The 19,939-nt window shown below is 40.5% G+C and overlaps 1 protein-coding gene across 5 annotated transcripts in view; it reads left to right on the top strand.

The window, feature by feature from the left end:
* The first annotated feature begins 6,602 nt into the window (after positions 1-6,602).
* The window catches only part of si:dkeyp-14d3.1 (transmembrane protein 132C), a 117,559-nt gene continuing 104,222 nt past the window's right edge, over positions 6,603-19,939 (top strand). For all 5 annotated transcript variants that reach the window (XR_002274205.1, XR_002274207.1, XR_002274206.1 and 2 more), the window contains exon 1: positions 6,603-7,430. Coding sequence is in view for 2 of the 5 variants with exons in the window: in XM_020590726.1 (XP_020446382.1) it covers positions 7,385-7,430 (46 nt within the window). In the remaining 3 variants the exon portion in view is untranslated. The remainder of the gene's footprint in view (positions 7,431-19,939) is intronic.

Below are 19,939 nucleotides of genomic sequence, written 5' to 3'. Positions count from 1 at the left end.
TGTTTAATATGGGATGTTTGCATGGTGTGTTTGAACACGAAGACACAGGGGCTGCCAAGACAAAAAGAACGTTTTTAAACTGACTGCATTTTCACTTTACAGCTGTTACAGCTATAAAGTTTCACTTTTTAGGAAGCCCATACTGGACCTGGAGCGTACTAATAACGTGTGACAACTAAAGATTCTGTTCTGTAAGATGTGTTAAAATAAATAAACAAATCAATCAGGATAACTTCAGAATTTGAAGACTGACTGTGCATTATAGGTAGGTTTGCTGCATAATAACTGACCAAAAATGGTTCAAACTGTCTTTAGGTGGCAGCACAGGAGTACAGTCTACAGCCTGGAATCAATTGCCCATGTGTTATTATACAGTACATGGATGAGTGCACAGTCTTGCAAATAATGAAATCATACATAAGCCATCATGTAAGTGTAGACATGGGCAGAAATGCAAACTAACAGGGAGAATCCACTTGCCTACTGAGAGCTGTGGAGTGGAAAACAGAATGCAGGACTTTAATCAAGGTCTGATTAATTCAAATTTGGTCACTTTCAAGACAATTATTATTTTCACATTCAAGTCACTTGATCAATAAAGCAGTGCTCCCTGAACGGAGGCAGCTTGCTAAGAATCCCTCTAATGTGGCTCAAGTCTCTTTTGATATTTTCCAAACACACTCAGTTTACCCTCGGTTTTCAAGCCATATGCTCATGAATAACCGATGTTAATTCTCCTTTTACAAATCTCTTCATGATAAGTTCTTATGTCTTTGTGCACACACCTGTTGGGGTTCCCTGGTGAAGCAGACAATCTCTTTATCCCACTTGAAAGTTAATTTGCACTGTTACCACCATGTGGTCACAAGAGCATACAGTTTCTTGTCAAACAACAGCAACAGCAGGTGGCATGGAACATCCAGTGTTTGGTCATGGAAAAAAAACCTACTTCAGCTGCAGGGCTCCTGCAGGACTCAGAAACAGCATTAATGCCAGTTCTTGAGGAGGTTTATTTATTGTACTATGGCACAGCAAGTGTAGTGATGTTCACAAAGTGTTGAATTTCAAGGTCCTGTGGTCATCAAAACTTCACTCTCACAAATGCTTTGAGTAACTATTACTTGTCTGCACACTGCATGCAGGTCACAGCTTCTGGCAGCAGAAAAAACAGCATTGCCTATAAGGCCGTATGTCTCAAAGTGGAAGGCCTGGCCTATAACAACAACCTCCATTTGTGAATGAAACCTCCTCTGCCATAGCTCACTAACTTTAGCTGTGAAACAGAGTGGTAACACCTCTGCCTGCCTGGCCAGGAGATTCTTGGCTAGTGCAAGGACAGGGTGCATGCAATAGGAAGTAGGCTGACAGGCAGGTAGACCATCCCATGGTTTTGCTTGTGCCAAGTAAAATTATTGGCCCATGTTTTTTCAGTCCTGCTACTACCAGAGATGATGGATTTGTGTTTTTATGTGCATTTAATGTATTTATTTGAAATCAGTCAATTTAAAAAAAACCTTACCAACCCAACCCTTAAAATTAAAATTAAAATCCAACCCAACTAACAAAAAAAAAAATGAACTGACGAACTTACAGACATTTGTGGTTTAAAATGAATACCATATTTGATTAAACAACTAACTGGGATTATAAATACTGAAGATTAATGGCAGTAGTTAAGAACGTAGCTGCCATCTAATTTTGAGCAGGATGAAGGCAAAGAGGAAAGAAAGAGAAAAGATAAGACCAGTTCCATTCCTATGCCCCTTACAAGTAAATTGGGTCTTTATTAAATTTAGGCCCCATCTATCAATACAAAGAACGGAATCAAAATTACTTTGTTGGCCACAAATTGTTGGCAACAGATTGAGCTTCCTTTGAAACAAGGCCATCATTTATCTGGTTCACATTTCCTCCTGCGGTGAAAGGTAGCAGGGTACAATAAGACTTTCATTTAGTCCCTGGGTGATATATGTGACCCCCCCAACCTCAAACCTCTGATTATGAGATTACCACAAGTAAAATAAGACTTTATTAAACATTTATACTAGTTGCCCCCTTCTGAATTCTGTCTACTTTTTATCAAAGAGTGCTGTCAGGGGAGCTGGAGGCATGGGAGTCTCTCAACATTGAGGAGATTTACATAGCCACAGAGTATTCTGGCCTATGCAGCTCTGTGTAATTTGTCCCAGGAGGGTGATGCATAAAGGAGAAGTTAATTACTGTAGATACAAGCTACTTTTAGGATGTAGTAAAACAGAACACACATCATGAGTTCTTGCAGACTGAGGTAAAAGTTGGAAGCAGTGAAATGACAATAGAGTGCCAGGGCAGCGTGGTTTGAACTCCCTTAGTTTCGTACCGAGAGCTAGAATTATCAGGCCAGCAGGTCTGGGCCTAATATCCTTTTTGTGCTGGCAGCGTACTTCTGAGTGAAGATTGTGGATGGAAATAATCAGTCCATTTAAAGGTCAGGGAAAGTTAAGCACACACAGAGAAAACCATGACACACCCTAGGTGATAAGAAAAAAACTGTCTCTATAAGAATGAGGAAAGTTCACTTTGTACCATTTATGCTATCTTGATTGCAAAACTGTCAGTCAAATATAACGGCAAACATATCATCAACCCAGCCACAACTTTAGGAAACTCTTTTCTTGAGCTCACATACTTTTAGGCAAATAGAATAATGCACTGAAGTAACAATTGTGTGATCATTATGGCTTTTTAGCATTGTAACATTCATTTTGAAGTATTTCAACAAGTAATACATCAAAAAACATCTGCAATGCAACATCTACAACATAGCAATGGTTTATTACACACTGACTTTGCAAAAAGTTAATTTCTAGTCACTTGGAGCAGAAAACACTGACATGATGACACATGAACTTGCCATGGCTAACATGCTAGCAAACATTTAGATATTTACATAAATGAGCCCCCCTTTGGATTTATTTATGTGGTGACCAGGAGAATATGTGTCTAGCATTCACTATTTTTTTAGATTTCTTTATTGTCTCCTCTAAATCCTGTGAAACATATCTACCTTCAGTTGTTAAGTGTTCAGTAGCTAAAATGCAGTGCAGAGCTGAGAGGAACTGCAGAGTAGGGATATGATTGTCTGTGGGTTCATCACACTGACTGACCCCTTTTACACACAAGCAGTCACGTGATCCATTTAAAAGGATAGTTTGACACTTTGGTCACAAGGCAACCAGCTGACTCCATGAAGTTACTGTTTCACCCAATAGTGTGATAAAATGTTACAGTTTACATTTTAGTTTTTGTACAAGTAAAACAAACAAAATGCAATGTGTTAATCGCTGGTAGGCAGATTGTGTAACTACTGGACTGAGAAAAGCTGACAAAGGCCCCCTCCTGCCGGTCTTTGTGTTAAGCTAATCTAACCAGCTGCTGTTTGCAGCTTCGTATTTAACAGACCGATACGAGTGGTGTTAGTCTTTTCAAACAAACATCCGATTTTTGTCATTTTCTTTACAGAGTTATTAAAGTGGTTACGTCTTTTGTTGAAGGGCACTTACAGTACATTACTTTCATTCTTTTAAGCAATAAAATAAAGGACAAAGCATTTGGGACTAGACAGCACCAAGGCTATAGCAAGGTCACTTTTTGCCTCCCCTCTGGGTATCCGTCTTGAAATCAGAGTGAAAGCCCCAGAGAGGCTGATAAGTAAATACAGTTTTAATGGGCTGTGAATGGCTGGTGGTAATCTGCACGGGCCGGGAGTGGGCAAGGCACAGAGGGCGACAGGGCATTCTGCAACGGTTATTATTAATGCTATCATAGATCAGATAGGCCAGGGGAGGAAAATGAAAGGTAGTGATGAATTTGGGCCTCCTGTCTACCAACTGACTGGAGGACAAGCTGCTGAAGCCGGTTGAGCTCATGGATGAAGGATACCACCCAAAAGAAAACAGAAGAGATGATTCATTATGTATAGAGGATAGGAGAGTATGTACCCCAAGGGACCTACAGAAGGTCATAGGGTGCCAGTGGGAAAGTTCAAAAACAGTGTGCTTCTGCTTACCCATTTGGTGGTCTGTCATGTTATATTATATTATATTTATATTATTCTTGACAGAAAACTTGAAAACAATATGAAAATATTAAAAACAATCTGAAACAATGAAACTAAAACACATGACAAATTTAAGGAAATATGGGGAATAAAACTAGAAAAAAAAAACACCACAGAGAGAAAAACAGGAATACAATAAAAACAAGTAAAAGAGTTTAAAAATCAATACAGAACCACAGGCAACCGGTGTAAAGACTTTAATTCAGATGTAATGTAGTTCTCTTCTGGTCCTGGTCAGTACTCAGCTCTGAATCAAGTCTAACAAGGGAAGTTTTTTGGACAGACCAGGTGGGAGAGCATGACAGTCCAGTCTGCTGCAGTCTAGAAAAAAGCAGATTTAGTGACAAACACCACATGAGCCTTAAAGTCCAGTTCTGAGTCAAAGATGACATGAAGGTTTCTTTCCTGCTGGTTCAGGGTAAGTACTAGATTATTTAATTTAGTGTCCAGTTTCTTTGTCTGAGCTTTAGTGCCTACAATTAAAATTTCAGTTTCATCCTGGCTGAGCTGTAAAAAGTTTTGTCACATCCAGGCACTGATATCTAAAATACATTTCAGTCTTCACTCTATTTTCAAAGCATGAAAGTTTCCAGATCTTTTTTAAGACATCAAAGCCTTGAGACCTTTCACCACACATCAAAGTCTTACGACCTGTCCTCAGAGAGGTCTGCAGATCTAAACGTCACATCTGACGAGACATAATCGCATGTATTTTTGCCTCCTAGGTATCAATTTAAATATTGAAATTCTCTACCTGCTTTTAAAACTTTCCTATTTAATCTAATGTCTCTTATCATCTTTCAGAGGGAGATGGGTGGCGTGTGAGTTTTTACAGCAGCAGTGTCTCAGTAATTTAACCCAGGAAATGGACTTACCATGTGCAGAACTGGGAGTTCAGCTACCTTTTTAATGACTCGCAGCTACAGACAATGTAACCTAAGCCACTGCAGCTCTGTCTGGTGCCCTTTCTGCTTTCCAGCGGTTCAATGGACCTCAGTGTAGTGCAGGATTCATGGGAATTGAGTGAGTGTTGGGCTTTGGAGGAGGCTATGTTTGGAGGGCTCCCAGCTTTTGTGTGAGTGAGATTCCAGACCTTCAACGCTTTTGTCTTGTTGCCTTTAATACTTTTTGCAGCTGTACAAGAGAAGGTTTGATTCAAGGGTCAAACTGCACACACTCCAGAGGAACTAAAAACTTGCATCCTTAAAAAGAAAAATGAAATTTGAAGTAAACAGGAAGACCCAGGATACGCTGGAGGGACTATGTCTCTTGACTGGCCTGGGAACACCTCAGCATTCCCCCGGAGGAGCTGGAGGAAGTGTCTGGAGAGAGGGAAGTCTGGGGATCTTTGCTTAGACTGCTGCCCCCGCGACCCGGTCCCGGATAAGCGGAGGAAAATGGATGGATGGATGGAAGAAATGAGGCCTCAAAATTGGGACATATGTAGCAGCTGAAACTACCAAAAAGATGTTTCAAATTCCTTCTTACATTTGTAAATCTCTTCACAGCCAACCAGAGTGGTATCTATACACTCCGTCTTTGTGAGTGTAAGTAGTGTTCTGGGTGATTTTCTTTCTCTTTGCCTTTCTATTAATAACATCACTTCAGTCTCAAAATGACATTGCTATTTCTTTCTCTTGGACTAAGTTCTAACTTTGCACAGCATAGGCAGACAAGCAGCATAGTGAAACAAATCCTCAGGAAAAAAAAAACAGTAGACTATGGGAGACCCCTGTGATTGTTCTGTATTTAGTGCTCATGCATCTTTCTTTATCTTTAGTTAACAACACCATCTGGTCTGTGCAGAAAATGAATGTGCTGTTTTGTTCACGGTTTAATCCACAGACCAGATAACCTAGTGGAAACTGTCTGAAAATGCAACAAAGGCCATAGAAACTCACTGGTGAGCACTGCAGCCACACCTGAACATGCTGCAGTGATTGAATGCGTCTCTCTCGGGATAACATGACAGACTCAATTTGAAATCAATAACGTGCTTTCACCAAATTGCTGATTTTCTTCACAGTCTGTTAACTCTACATCTGAGCAGCACAGCGCTTTTTAGCTCAGTGCCCGTGCCCGCGCCACACGGGGTCGCCAGTGCCTGCAAAGTGGCGCAATCATGCAATTCATTGGACATGTCCGATTTCAACTTTTAAAGTCATTATTTTTGTGCACAGCGGCAATGGTGTTCACTGGAAGCTGTGTTTCGTAAAGGTGTACACGTGTGCCTTTAAAAAACGCGTTATGAGAACAAGCAGGGCTTAAACTGGGATATATTTGGGTTTAATGTTAATTCAATGCTTGAAAAATGTTTGATAAAAATATTTACTCTCACAACCATCGGTTCTAATGGGTTCCTGGAACGACACGCGCCCTCCCAATATTTGTGAATAGTAGTCAGTCATTACAGCAGGTTTTCTTTCTCTCTGCTTCTCTCAATACGTATTGGACAGGCTGACAATGCGTAAGCTCCACTCACTCTGTAGCCTGTACCCTCTCTACATAAACATAAACGGATGAAGGCTTGACTTTCTCCGAATATTTCTGGTGCCAAAGTCCAGCTGAGCAGCTGAACATTTGGCTGCCAGATCATTGGTCTGTGCGCTCCTCTGAGGCTGCTGCGTGCTGCTGGATTTGCGCTCTGTCAGGACTTCACGAAACCTTACGGTTGTCTGGGTGTGGATTTATGCTCATCAATGTTACTGCTTGAACTTCTCTACTTTTACAAACTTCACCATACACGATGCCGAGCGGGAACTGCTTCTGTTCGTCCCAGATTGTTGGACTTTACGCACGACGCGGCAACCAACTTTAGGAACCTGGTAATGCGGAGGATACAGGGCAGACAAACAAGGCACTGAGTACATTTTCAGTTGTTTTGTTTTGGATAACACTGATTTGGAAGAGAATCATTGTGAAAATGTATTGTAGTTTGAAAAGATTTTGTAAGGCATCTAAACGTTTTCTCCTCGAAAAATGCTTCAAAGAGTGATGCAAAGCTGCACGCAAGTTCATCGTCAAATTTTGATTTTCCTTGACAAAATCAAGTAGATACGACACTGCTGAAAATGCTTTCAAATTTGCTTTTCACTGACAATTTCAATTCTTAGTATTTGCATAAAACCAGATGAGACATGGCATTTTTATTGGAAAAGAGGCATTTTCATCTTTTATTTTTTCTACTATCGATTTTGAAAGTAGAATTTTCTCCTTGAATTAAGCCAGTTCGGCTTTCATGCAATTTCTGGAGAGATTCTTGTTTTTCTGACGGCTCAAAGAAACATGTTGCATATCCTTGCGCTTCAGACGCTGCAGTTACTTCTTGGAGGTAAGCACAATTTCAGCCTACTTGTTTATGTGTCTTCCAGTTCGCTCTTTCCACTAATGAAGCGTGTGTTTTTTTCACAAACAATATGCAGCCAGACATAAAGCAGTTGAACAGAAACTGTAGCCCACACACTGGTTGTCTCCAAGCGTGTCTTTGCCAAGTATATGGGACAGATCCTACCTGAGAAACGGGAAGGCAGTAACATCCTGTGAGTCACTGCTGTGTGAGGGTGTCAGTCTGCTATACTGTCTGAATATGTGCAGTATGTACAGTATCTAACTTTGTCATCCTCTCTGACAGTTCAGCTAATAATCAATCATTCATATGTTCTTTTATACATTATGAAGGACCCAGTGCAGCCAGGACTCAGTGACTTTGCACCTGTATAACATACTTAGTTCTGGCTTTAAATAACATTTATCTCATGAGTATTTCAACATAACACAAATTCTCTTGTGCAGCAGAAGCAATGGTGCAGCTTTATTACCTCTTGACTTGTCTTCAAGCCCATGGTTATTTTGCAGGGAAAGTTACAGATCTTCATAGCTCAAATCACCACAACAATAACAGCATCATTTCATGTTATAAAAAATACTTTGTTCTTGTTTAACTCACTTCTTGCTGAAACAATCAGCACATTTCAGTTTCAGTGAACATGATATTCTATCATGTGTTTAGTGCCACAAGGAAGAGAGCAGCGTTTACTTTGGCTGCCCTGCAGCCAGCACAGTGCATACAGATCTGAGGGCAGCTGGTGGTCTGGCTAATGAAACCATTTAGTCCTGTGGGAAAAGGGTTCAACCTGATATGCTATTTAGAAAACGCATCCTGCCCATTGCTGTGATTATTCTCTCCTGATAACGTCTGGCTTTAGCAGCGTAGTTTTTTAACAAATAAAATGACCTGTTCATGCTATGAGGTTAAAACACATCTGTTAAACTTTGCTGCTGCAAGTCAAATGCAATAAAAACTTTCTTATTCAGTGACCTTATTTGTCTTTTCTGCCATGAGACCACAATTCATTATTTGATTGCATTCATATATAAGCCTACAGTCATTCATGCACAGTATCAGTTATATTCCAAATAAAAGAGCCACCTAGAGTAAATTGACCATCTGCGGAATGAAAGGTCATGATTTGCATAAAGTCAAACAGCATCTCACGTGTCCATTGTACATGTACACCCTTACACCTTGATGATGCTTCTTCCTTGAGGCTCACCTATTTGACAGCGACTCTATTATGAGTGGTGACTCACTGGATTGAAGTGTACGGTAATGATGTTTGCCATATGCCAAGGCCTTCTCAGTAACCATACCCAGTATGATCCTAATTGAGCATTGTGTGTTATAAAGCAGCAGGACACAGCATCTCAGTGTGAATGGTGATGAAAATTGATACCACACTCCACGAAATGAGAAGATCAGAGCCATGCCAGAAAAATGCCGGCGCAGCATAATGTTAGCCATAATTTGGGAGGAAAATCTTCTGGTGTGATTGTGACTATGCCCTTTGTTTGAAAAAGCAGAAATATCATCAGGGTAGAGAGCTACCAGACGTCAAATAGAGTTACTAAAATGAAGTGAATAAATGTCATTGTTGTAAAGTGAAGATAAAGACTAAAGATCTTTTTTTCTGTCTCTAGAGAACTGGGAAACTGTTTGCCCTTATTCCTATTTAAAAAAAATCTATCTTCTCCATTAAGTGAAGCTACTAGCTATGTTTAGAAAGGTGCCTCACAGGGATTTCTGAGAGGAATATCCAATCTTACCTCCTTTTGTCTTATCCGTGAGCTTAGCAAGAGCCAGAAACTGATCAAGCAAGGATAGCCTTCAATCTACATCTGTAAGTGCTTAGAACACAGCCCACGATGTCTGTTGTCTCTGCCATGTGTCTGTCCTCATGAGTCTGCATTCTCATCAAGACATGGGGCTTGAGTTTTTTCTTCCTGTAATTGTCTTCAGAAAGATCCACTGCTGTGGTCCTGTGCCTCATCGCTGTGGCACACATCCAGCTCCACTTCTCTTGCCCCCGGCGGTCCTTTAAGCCTTACATGTTATGTCCTTGAGCAAGCAAGGACCAAGAAATAAGAGAGAGAGAGGGGCGACACACAGCATGCACAGAAAATTCGAAAATGGTCTTTTTAAAATTAACCAGAAAAAGAAAATATAGTATGACTCAAATCAGCGGAGTAACAGAACATAACTGTGTTTGCCCACTTCAAAATCTCAGTGGTGCAAAAACACCGGAGGCCTGATTTCATCAGTAGTCCAGTGGATATTTTCATGCCAACTTCACTTCTTGTCATAGTTTCATTGAGAACTACTAATTATAAATGATGCTTCAGACCTTCAATAGCTCATAAATAATACTTGTATCAGGAGCATAAGGAGCTAAGATTTAATTGAGTCTCTCTCTTCCTTGAGCTTGCACTGGATAAAGACCTGTAATGCAATTTTACTGGTGTGAAGTCAGTTATGGTGTTTATTTACGGATCAGAGAACATGAAACAAACAGAATAAATCCCTGGCTTGGTGATGTTTTTATCAAGGCTATCTCAGAGCTGTGCTTTGAGCACACTGTGGCGCACTTCTGAGATTTGTGATGGGGGGAACACAGATAAAAGTAGGCAGATTTTCTTCCTGCCCTCACGTCCAATTTGACGTGGCTTGTGTGTTTTCCATAAGGTCTCTTCATGGAAGAAGAAAGGAAAAGGGGCACAGAGGCAGCACGGTGTAAGCTGGGCAAGAACTTCTCTACTGTGTAATTGCATTACAATTATTTTACACCATATGTTTGTATGCCAAGCTGTGCACCTTTGTTTGTTTAATGACCATTTTATGAAAACCTCTGAGTAGGGACTCATCAAAATCTTTTGTACTGCGCTTTCATGCTCATTATACTTAAAGGGTGTGTGGGAGGCATATACTTTAGCTTTCCAGCCAGAGTCAACAGAGGTTTTTTTTGCTCCCATAGATTCATATATCATCAGTATAATGCCCTATAATATTTCCAAATATCACATCTGCTCTGTGTTAATTGGCTCTTTATAACCTCGCATTCAGTTTAATCAAGTTTCATGATTGAGGAAATCTCTGTAAATGCTTTAAAGGGGGAGCTGTGAACGTGTGTGGGCGGGTGCCTGGTCATGATAATAAGTGACAGACATGCTGATACAGTGTTTGTGCGTCCACCTTAGACCACCAGTTTTCATCAGACTGCACAGTTTCAAATGCTTATTTTAATTTTAAAGCTCATAATGTACAAAACATGGCTTGTGAGATAGAACAGGCCATAAAAAGACAAAGGTTGTGTCTGAAATCACTCCTTATTCACTCACTCACTACTCCCTATATAATGTACACTGCTAAGTAAGTCACTCAGTAGTGAACAGTAAACTGAGATTTCAGACACTTACTAATCATCAGTATTTTGGGTCATCACTAACAGCTGCAGAACCACATAAATACAGTTTCTCGTATGATGAAACGCGAAGTGTTGCATTGTGGGATCGTTAGAAGAACATTACATTTACACTTTTTACATTCCACTGTGGAATTTTTAAGTACACTATACACTCACCAGCCACTTTATTAGGTACACCTGTACAGTTGTATGCACTTCCATGCAACACTTCCACCTGAACATCTGTGTTTGTGAAGCTCAAAATGTTTCAGTTTTTGGTGAAATTGTCAGAAATGTATAAATTCAATTCTATGTTTATTATTGAGGTCTTAGTTAAAGGTGGTGTTGTACTGGACTATATTATATTCAGAGGTGTCTCTATATTTTTGTCCTCCCCAGCTACATACATGAGAGGCTCAGAATATTAGGAACACCTCTGCTCTTTGAGGCTGTACTAGTGGAAAAGTCAGGGAGTGGCCAGAGCTTCATGGCAGTCCATCCAATAGTTATTGGTCACTCAGAGGGACCATGTAAGTCATTAGGTTTCAGCCAATGGCACTGCGATATGTGCCCTACCACTAGCATGGTTAAACCGTTTTAACTAGGTAGTCACCAAACAAATGATATAAAAGTTTCTTTAAAATGTTCTTAGTAGAATTAGAATAATCTTTGAACTTGAATAATGATAAAAAGAAATAATAGCTATGCTTTTTTATTCTAATCCTGTTGCCTAAAGTTACAGGAACAGTTCTCTGGCTGACATGACTAACTCAAAGTGACCACCTTCTGTGTTTACAGTAGTGCAGGAAAGAACAGAAGTACATTAGGAATGGCTTCAGCTCTTTTGTATATGCCTTGGTGTTTTCTCCTGTGTATGTTTGCTCGGTAGACCTAATACAAACACAGTTATGGACGTAATATACAAAACAATTTTAGCCAACTTATGATAGACTGCAAAGACACTCCCTATCGCAGGCTCTCCCACATACACTGTGCTGCTCAGACATCTTAACAGTGTTAAAATGTGATGCTGTATTTTCCCTGTTAACTTACAGCTTTGCTCTATAATGCAAACTATTTCTTTACTGCAAAGGTCTGTGCTGCTTTTTATAACAGCTGAACATTTTTGCATGAGAGAAGGGGAGGAAAATACATTTGCACTGTTTGCTGTAATATGAAAACCATCGAATCATGTGATATTGAAAAAAATTGTATTATTAATTCACTACATTAATAAAATGTAATTAGCATGGGAGCTTCCTCTGGAAACAAAACTGCTAAGACAGCATCCCACGGTATTAGATATTTATGTAATATATCCTAGGCTCAAACTATATGAGAACACTGAAAATCCTTTATTGCCTTCTAACTATTGTCTTCCCTACAAGCACAGCTGTGAAAATAACACAAATACTTTTGCAAGAATGCAACGGTTAATTAATAATTCAACACACTAAAATCACAATCTATAGAAAAACCTTTTGTATCACAGGTGTATCTGTGTGTCCTGCTCCTTATAGCTTAACTTCTCACCCACTCTTCCTTAGTCAGATCTTGCTCCCTTCCTGTCAGGGGAGATGAATCCATAACTCCAATCGGTTACGCATTTTTGATTTGAGTAATAACAGACAGGTGGCTGGACAAAAGGCTGTCACTACATTTGAGAGAGTGGCCCACTTGTTTGTGTGCAGAGCTGTCGCTGTCTATCAGAGGCATCAGAGCCTAATGCATTAGAGGCAATGATCTGACAGGTATATATTGTCAGGGCCCATTGGCTTCTTTGTGGTGTGGCAGATTGATTGTTGAGATTATGGTAAAATGGGAGGTGTGCGCCTCTTTGTGATTCACAGTGGTGTGCCCATGCAGTAGAAAGCTGAAGAGCAGACTTTAAACTACCACAGAATTTTAATTGTAAAACATATTAGTTGGAGCAGTCCATTCTGTTTGTGAATAATCACCGTTGTCTGCTAGAGCTGGAACAAGCCTGAAGAGTTTGTTGTGACCTCTCATCTGTGACAGCAATCCAATGTACACAGTGTACAGAAGAATCAATTATGGTAGATGGAAAGGTACTTCTGACACAGCACATTTCAGAATTTAAAACAAACAGCATTAGCCTCATAAAAAAGTCTTTTGGACATTTAAAAATTACTGTATGAAATCAGCGTTTACTGTTGTTGAAGCGGCTCTGGCCTTCACTTCAGTGTGATATCACAGATGAACATTTCAGCTCTGTGGTGCCTCATTATAACTGGCTTCTCTCTGACTGACAGAAAATGCACATATCCTTGTCTCTTATCTTCGCCATCATCAATAACATAAGCAAATAAACTTAAATCAGGTAACATAAAGGCTTTATATTAAAGTAAACTCAAAACCTTCTGGAACAGCTAAGTGAACCTTGTGCTACTGCCATATTTTACATGACAAAAGTCCTTCCTCATCAGCCTGTTTACACGGACTGCTGTAGTGCAGTGATCTTCATTAGAACCCAAGTGATAAACTGGCTTTGTCTGTGTATTGGCTGATATTAGCTTACTGCAGGTTTATTGGTATTGGAGTGTGCAGTATTGGCCACTAAATAATAAGTTGCAGAGATGAGCTCAGGAAGATCAAAGCAAGGATGGCATCAGCTCTAGGCACCTGAAGTCCTGTGCAGATCAGCTGAATGGGATAGTTACGCACATGTTCAACATGAGCCTGAGGCTGGGGAGAGTACCACAACTGTGGAAAACATCCTGTGTGGTACCGGTGCTGACAGCACTGGAAGAACCTCGACAGCTACAGGTCAGTGGCACTGATGTCGCACCTGATGAAGATACTAGAGAGGCTTGTCCTGGTCCATCTCCGCCCTCTGGTGAGCTCATCTATGGACCTGCTTCTGTTTGCCTACCAGCCTGGCATTAGGGTGGGTGATCCTGTCAACTACCTCTTACACAGACATCTTCCTCACCCAGAGAAGCCTGAGAGCACTGCGTGAATCATGTTCTTTGGCTTCGCCTGTGTCATTTACACCATACAGCCTGGGGCTCCTGGGGGAGAAGCTGGAGCACATAGGGGTGGACCCCCATGCTTCAAACTGGATTCTGGACTCTGTGTCTAACACAGTAGTCTGCAGCACAGGGGACCTGCAGGTAACTGTCCTGTCACCGCTCCTCTTAACTCTGTGCAGATGATGTTTGGAGAATGACTCCCATCCCATGTAAGACACCTTGACAGCACCGGGCAACTCTGTCTGTGACAGACTGCTCCACCCCAAGTACATGACAGATGATGGAGCATTATCGCAGGTCCGTTCTTCCTGTTGCTGTCAGGCTGTACAACCAGCATTGCTCCCAGTGTGTAATATTTACTAATATATTTATTTTCTTTATAATGAAAAAACCAGGTCTGTTACGTTTGTGTTCTAAACACCGAGTGCCTTGTTTATATCCCTTTGCTACTGTAGCTTTGTGAATTTCCTCATAGTGGGACAAATAAAGGCTCATCTTATTGTACAAATGTGCCAAGGATATGTTCGACGTAGTTTAGTCAGACTCTCTCCATTATATAGTTTTTTGACTACAGGGCACTGACAAGTTGATTTTTCAGCCGTAAAATGTCCTGATCACTACATTTCAAATCATCCTGACAAAAGCAGAACAGTAAAGTAAGATGACTGAGCAGCACTTTCTACATCTATTAAATCAATCATGCTTTAAAGCAGGGGCATGGACAAGGTTCATGTCACACAATACGCAAAGGTTTAATTTTTCATATAAAACACATGGAGAGTTTCTAAAGCATTGTGTCTTATTCAGTGAAAAAAGCGGCAGGACCGGACAACATCCCTGGGAGGGCTCTCAGGGCATGTGCCAGTGAGCTGACTGATGTTCTCACCACCATCTTCAACCTCTACCTCAGCCAGAGCATCGTCCCCACCTGCTTTAAGACCACAACCTTTGTCCCCCTTCCCAAGAAGAGCCGGGTCACCTGCCTGAACGACTACAGGCCAGTGGCACCCCAATCATTATGAAGTGTTTTGAGAGAGTGGTGCTGGCCCACATCCAGAGCAGTATACCGGACACCCCGGTCCCCCTACAGTATGCCTACCAGCCCAACAGGGCTACCTCAGACGCCATCAGGGCTGCCCTCCACTATTCCCTTTCTCACCTGGAAAATGGAGACTCCTACATCAGGATACTCTTCATTGACTACAGCTCCACCTTCAACACAATTATCCCCCACAAAGTGTCCACACTGGGTCTGCACTCCACCCATATCAACATTGCCTCTCATCAACCAGACAGAGCAAAATTAGCATTCATTTGGAATTGTCTTTCTACAGCCTCCCTTTAGCTCCACCAAACCTCTGGTGGAAATATCTGGACCTTTAGCTGCTAAACACTCCACTACATTCATTTGCCAGGTGCTGCATTTATCTGCTGTTTTGTACTGAACTGGTGGAAAATGCTGGGGTTATGAGAGCTTTTTGCATGCAAACAACTGCCTGCTGAGTCTGAAAACAGTGTTGATGAGAGTGGTCAGCATGAATCAAAACATTAAAACTGTCAAATCTAGACAAGATGAAAGATGCCAAAAAGCTCTATAGAGTTGAGGTGAACTGCAGAGTCCACTGGGTTTGTCATTACAAACAGCCTCTTTTACATTTTGTATAGTCATTTGATTAAATGTTAAAATAAAAAAATATAGATTTTTGCCAATTCATAAATCAAATGCATCCAAAATGTTTGAGTATATTAAGTGTTTAAAAAATATTGGCCAATATATCAGTATTGGTCTCATAGTCCAGTGTCAGTGAGGCTTTATATGTCCATGTAATGTTTATGACAACAACATGGTATTTCATATGCTGTGGTTTAGAACAGAAGGTGAGTATTCAAACTGGACTAACTGGGGTGAAGAAGAGTTAAAATCACTTCCAAATGTGTGGTATTCATTAAGAGATGTGATGCTGCTTTGTTTTTAAAACTGATATAAAAATACCTCAGAATAAGCATGTGTTCATTCAGGACAAGTCACTTAAATGGAAAAGCACTGAAGTAGGCTTTGAACGTTGGCTAGAATGGTCCTTAGTGTAATTGAAATTCCAGCGTATGTGTGCGTTCTTAGTCGGTCTTGACACAATCACTGGTTCCTAATCAGTGTGAAAGTAATGGCTACCTCTGAGTACAATCAGTGTACATGTAGGCTGGCAGAAGTGGCTCTAACTTAATGAACTCCACTGAATGAACTGACTCAGCGTGACTGTATTCATAGATAAAGAGCACAAAAGTCCTCTTAACACACAATAACTTCCTGGACCTGAAAAGCGCTGTCCAGCTATACTTCAACCACGGGCTTTCATGCTGTCGTCTTGCCCTTCCTGTCCACAAACCTCCAGTCCTCGGTGCTTGGAAGCCTGGAGCCTTCATGCTGCTTTATTTCTCCCATGCTAGAGTCCAAAATTAGATTTGTCCAATCATAACAAAGACATTGTGACAAAAGTGAATCATTGGCCTTGTGGTGCCCAGGCCACGAAGGCCAGCGCTGACAGTTAGCACATCCCACAATAGTCATTTTCAATCATTATCTCCGCTTGCAGATCCTCCTCTTAACCCAGAGGCCCCCAGTTTCACACAAATTGGAAAGAGCCACACCAAGCTGAGATAGAATGACCCCAATGATAATGAAGGATTAGCCTGGAAAAATATTACTTCATTCAAACTGGGAATAAAGCTGTAGCAGGATGTTAATGTAACACTGAATACCTTTTCCACCTGCTTAGAATTAGACTAAATTAAATCAACTGGAGTAGTTATTTTATAGCCATCTTTATGGAGCAGAACGGCACTATGATTGTCAGGGTTTGGTGTTTGGATTCTGGGTTGATCCACCACTTTTTATGGCAGTTTGTATTCTTTAAGTCTCATGGTTCAAAACAACACTGGGATTTGATTTCAGTGGTTTGAATTTGATTTCACAGAGTGATATACAGAAGTATTTTATAGTACTGTAGCACCACTGTTTTTGATTTACAGCAAACTTGGCAGTGTGCTGAGATTATTTTTTGTCTTAAAACAGTAGAAAGCAACTGCCCTCTCATATTTCTCTCCAACTTCCACTCCTGGTTCAGATTCACTGATATAATGGAGATCTTGATATGATTGCCCCAAAAGACATGCTAATCATTCCCCTAGATAAATGAAAACAGGCGGCTGGGAAGTGGCTCTTTGCCCCGCTGGGATGCACATGATTCCTATTGCTGTGTTGTTTCATGCTGTTTTTGTGTATTCTCAGAGAACCTTGCAGATTGTTAAGGCCCTATAATAAGATGTTCTGGGACTAAACAGTTGAAATTCAAAGTGAGGTAATCTGTGCTCCATTCTTAATTGTGCATGCCATGTGTAGGGTGGCTAATTTAGTCTGTGAGAGTGAGGAAACTGCAAGCTTTTTGGCAGTTTTCCAAAATCGGGACTTCTCTGTTGAGTTGCTTTTTTATTTATTTATTTTTTTTACAGCCTGTCTGGAACTAACACAAGCGTGCATTGCTTTCACAGAGGATGTGAATTTGATTAAGCAAACAGTGCAGCCCTGGATTCTTGAAGTTAGCATGACCACTTCTTCAGTATCAATGCCAAAGGAAAGGGAAAGCAGGAAGAAAAAGTATGGCATGATAAGGATGACGGAACTATAAAACAACTAAGCATATCAGGTGTTGTACTTATCTGGTCTTTTCAGAAGCCAAGGTGCTGCTTCCAAAGAAATATTCAGGATCTGACCTGCATGTCCAGATGAGAAATATATTGTGAGCTGGCCTGCAGAGAGGTGGGCTGATCTCTGAGACAGCAACCTCCTCTGAATGAAGACAGATGAGGAGTGAAAAATCACCCTCTGCTCCTGCAATATAGCACAGTAAACCCATCTCTCAGACAAACACTGAGAAACTAAAACCCCTCTCTCACACAAAAGCATAAACCTGAAACTGTAGGATATATCAATTATTTGATAAGAAATCTAGAGTTGAACACAATTTCACAGAGGGTGCTGTAGGAAGTGAACATTAGATTTAGTTTTGGTATATCTTGTCATGTTATAAGAAACAGTGCTGTAACAACTGGGCAGTGGTGAGTAGCAGGGTTTAATCATACTAATGGCAGTGGCATGACCGAACCAGCTACATTTATACCCACTCTGGTTAGAGATTCCCCTACATGTCTCCTTTTATCTACTTAAATGCAGATTTAGCCGCAGTGCTCTTATTTGAATAAAAAACACACAAATCAAAAACAGGACTATCCCAACCTGCTCAAGGGCTAATGTCTATTTAATTAGGTTCATTTATTTTCAGGACTGCTAATTTGAACCCTGGTGCAGGCCAAACAATCACACTGAAACCAGCAACACTGCTACGGTTCGACCCATTTTCTGTGAAACTGTGGTGGGATTTGTTTGAAGAGAGTATTAAAGACCAATGGCAGATACTGGATGTGGATACATGATTTTTTTTTAAACTAACTCAGACAATGCATGCATAGTGCATGATGTCCAGCTGCCCGCTTGACTACAGCTCATATCCAACTTGTACTTTACTACCTCATTGTGGTTCACGCCACCAGAAAAAAAAATATATATATAGCACAGTGACTTGCTGTCAGTCATCCAAATAAGGCTTGTTTTGTTTTTCACCATGTTTTACCATACACAGTATTGCTGACAAAGGATAACCACTAGCTAAGTCACTAGAACAACCAAAGAGAGAGTTACTGCATGTGTCTGTCCCTATGATTTCATGCTTGTTATATTTATGAATAACGCAGCATCAACCGTAAATGCACTGAACTGAAATGCTGAATTCTTTGTTCCAAGAATGGAAACCAAATTACAGTAGTGCTTACAGCTCCAGAAGGTCATTGCATGTAATAAGGACGTGTTCATGGAGGTTGAACAGTTGCATCTTCTACTCCTCAATTATTAACAGTTGTTTCAGTAGGGCTTTTAATAAGATATTCCTGGATTCTCTTGTGCGTTGTAAGCACACAGAACTTTGGCAGTGCTGTTAACATGATGTTTTTATAGCATGTTTTTCAGCACCTAATTTATGAAGTGAAGCAGCTGCATCAAAGTTATACAGTTAGTAATATTTTACACCTGGAAGAACTCCTACCTCAGCTGTCTAACAGAGGCTCAGCAATCCCACTACGGCAGTATAAACTTGATAACAAATAGGCGATAACATACAGTCCCTCCTGGGCATTTACTGTTTTTCATAGTAAAGGTAGAGCTTGTGGGATATGTGTGGGCACATCCCACAACACCAGAGATCATTATTATCAGTGGTAATACTGCTACACATCACATTACTTCAACAGCAATATTTAGAGTTGTAATTAAATGTTTCTCATGCCTAACAGTCTAACTTGCTAGCATATTTACTATCAGCTATGCAAGCTCTTATTATGCTGCTTTAGACCACACTGGCTGTGGGTTTGTTGATGGATATTTATTTGTTAATGTTAGTTTCCCTATTTCAGGGTTCAGTCTAACATTATTTAGCTAATAAAAGTTGTGCTTTAGATTGGCCTTTTGAGGATGAACTCAAACAGTGAGATTTTTTTTTTTTTGCCTGCAGACGAGCTCTATATCTTTGTTTGTAGAACTAACATTATAATTAGCTTCTGTTTCCTTAGCTATTTTTTAAGCTCTTTAGAAAGTGAGTACCTGTATAGCTGGTTCAAGATGGATCATCTATTCTTCTAGGATTCCTACAGGCTAGTTTGCTGGATTGTGGAGTGAGTCAATGGAATAAAGTTTAGCTTGGCAGCTGGACAGGATGGTTTTGAAAGCAAAACGTGCCTGGCTGCAATGATTGTTGGAAATAATTCTTTAAAACTAACTGATTTTGTCAGTGGTATTAAAGCACACTGCTTCTTCTTCTGATCAAGTCCGAAATAGAAACATTTCTTTCCCCTTGCTTTAATCGCTTTCTTTCCCTGCCCCAGAATAGGGCTACTTGTTCATGGAGTTAGTTCCCACTGTGACAGGTTTTAAGTTAAACTGCAGATTTAAAGCTAGTCCATCTGGAGCCACAATAAAAGCTCTTTTCAAAATGGAATGAAGCAGC

The sequence above is a fragment of the Monopterus albus genome, unplaced genomic scaffold (assembly GCF_001952655.1).
Source record: "Monopterus albus unplaced genomic scaffold, M_albus_1.0 scaffold12.1, whole genome shotgun sequence".
Lineage (NCBI taxonomy): Eukaryota > Metazoa > Chordata > Actinopteri > Synbranchiformes > Synbranchidae > Monopterus > Monopterus albus.
Note: the sequence above shows the minus strand (reverse complement) of the source record. Positions and strands in the feature narration are given on the sequence as shown.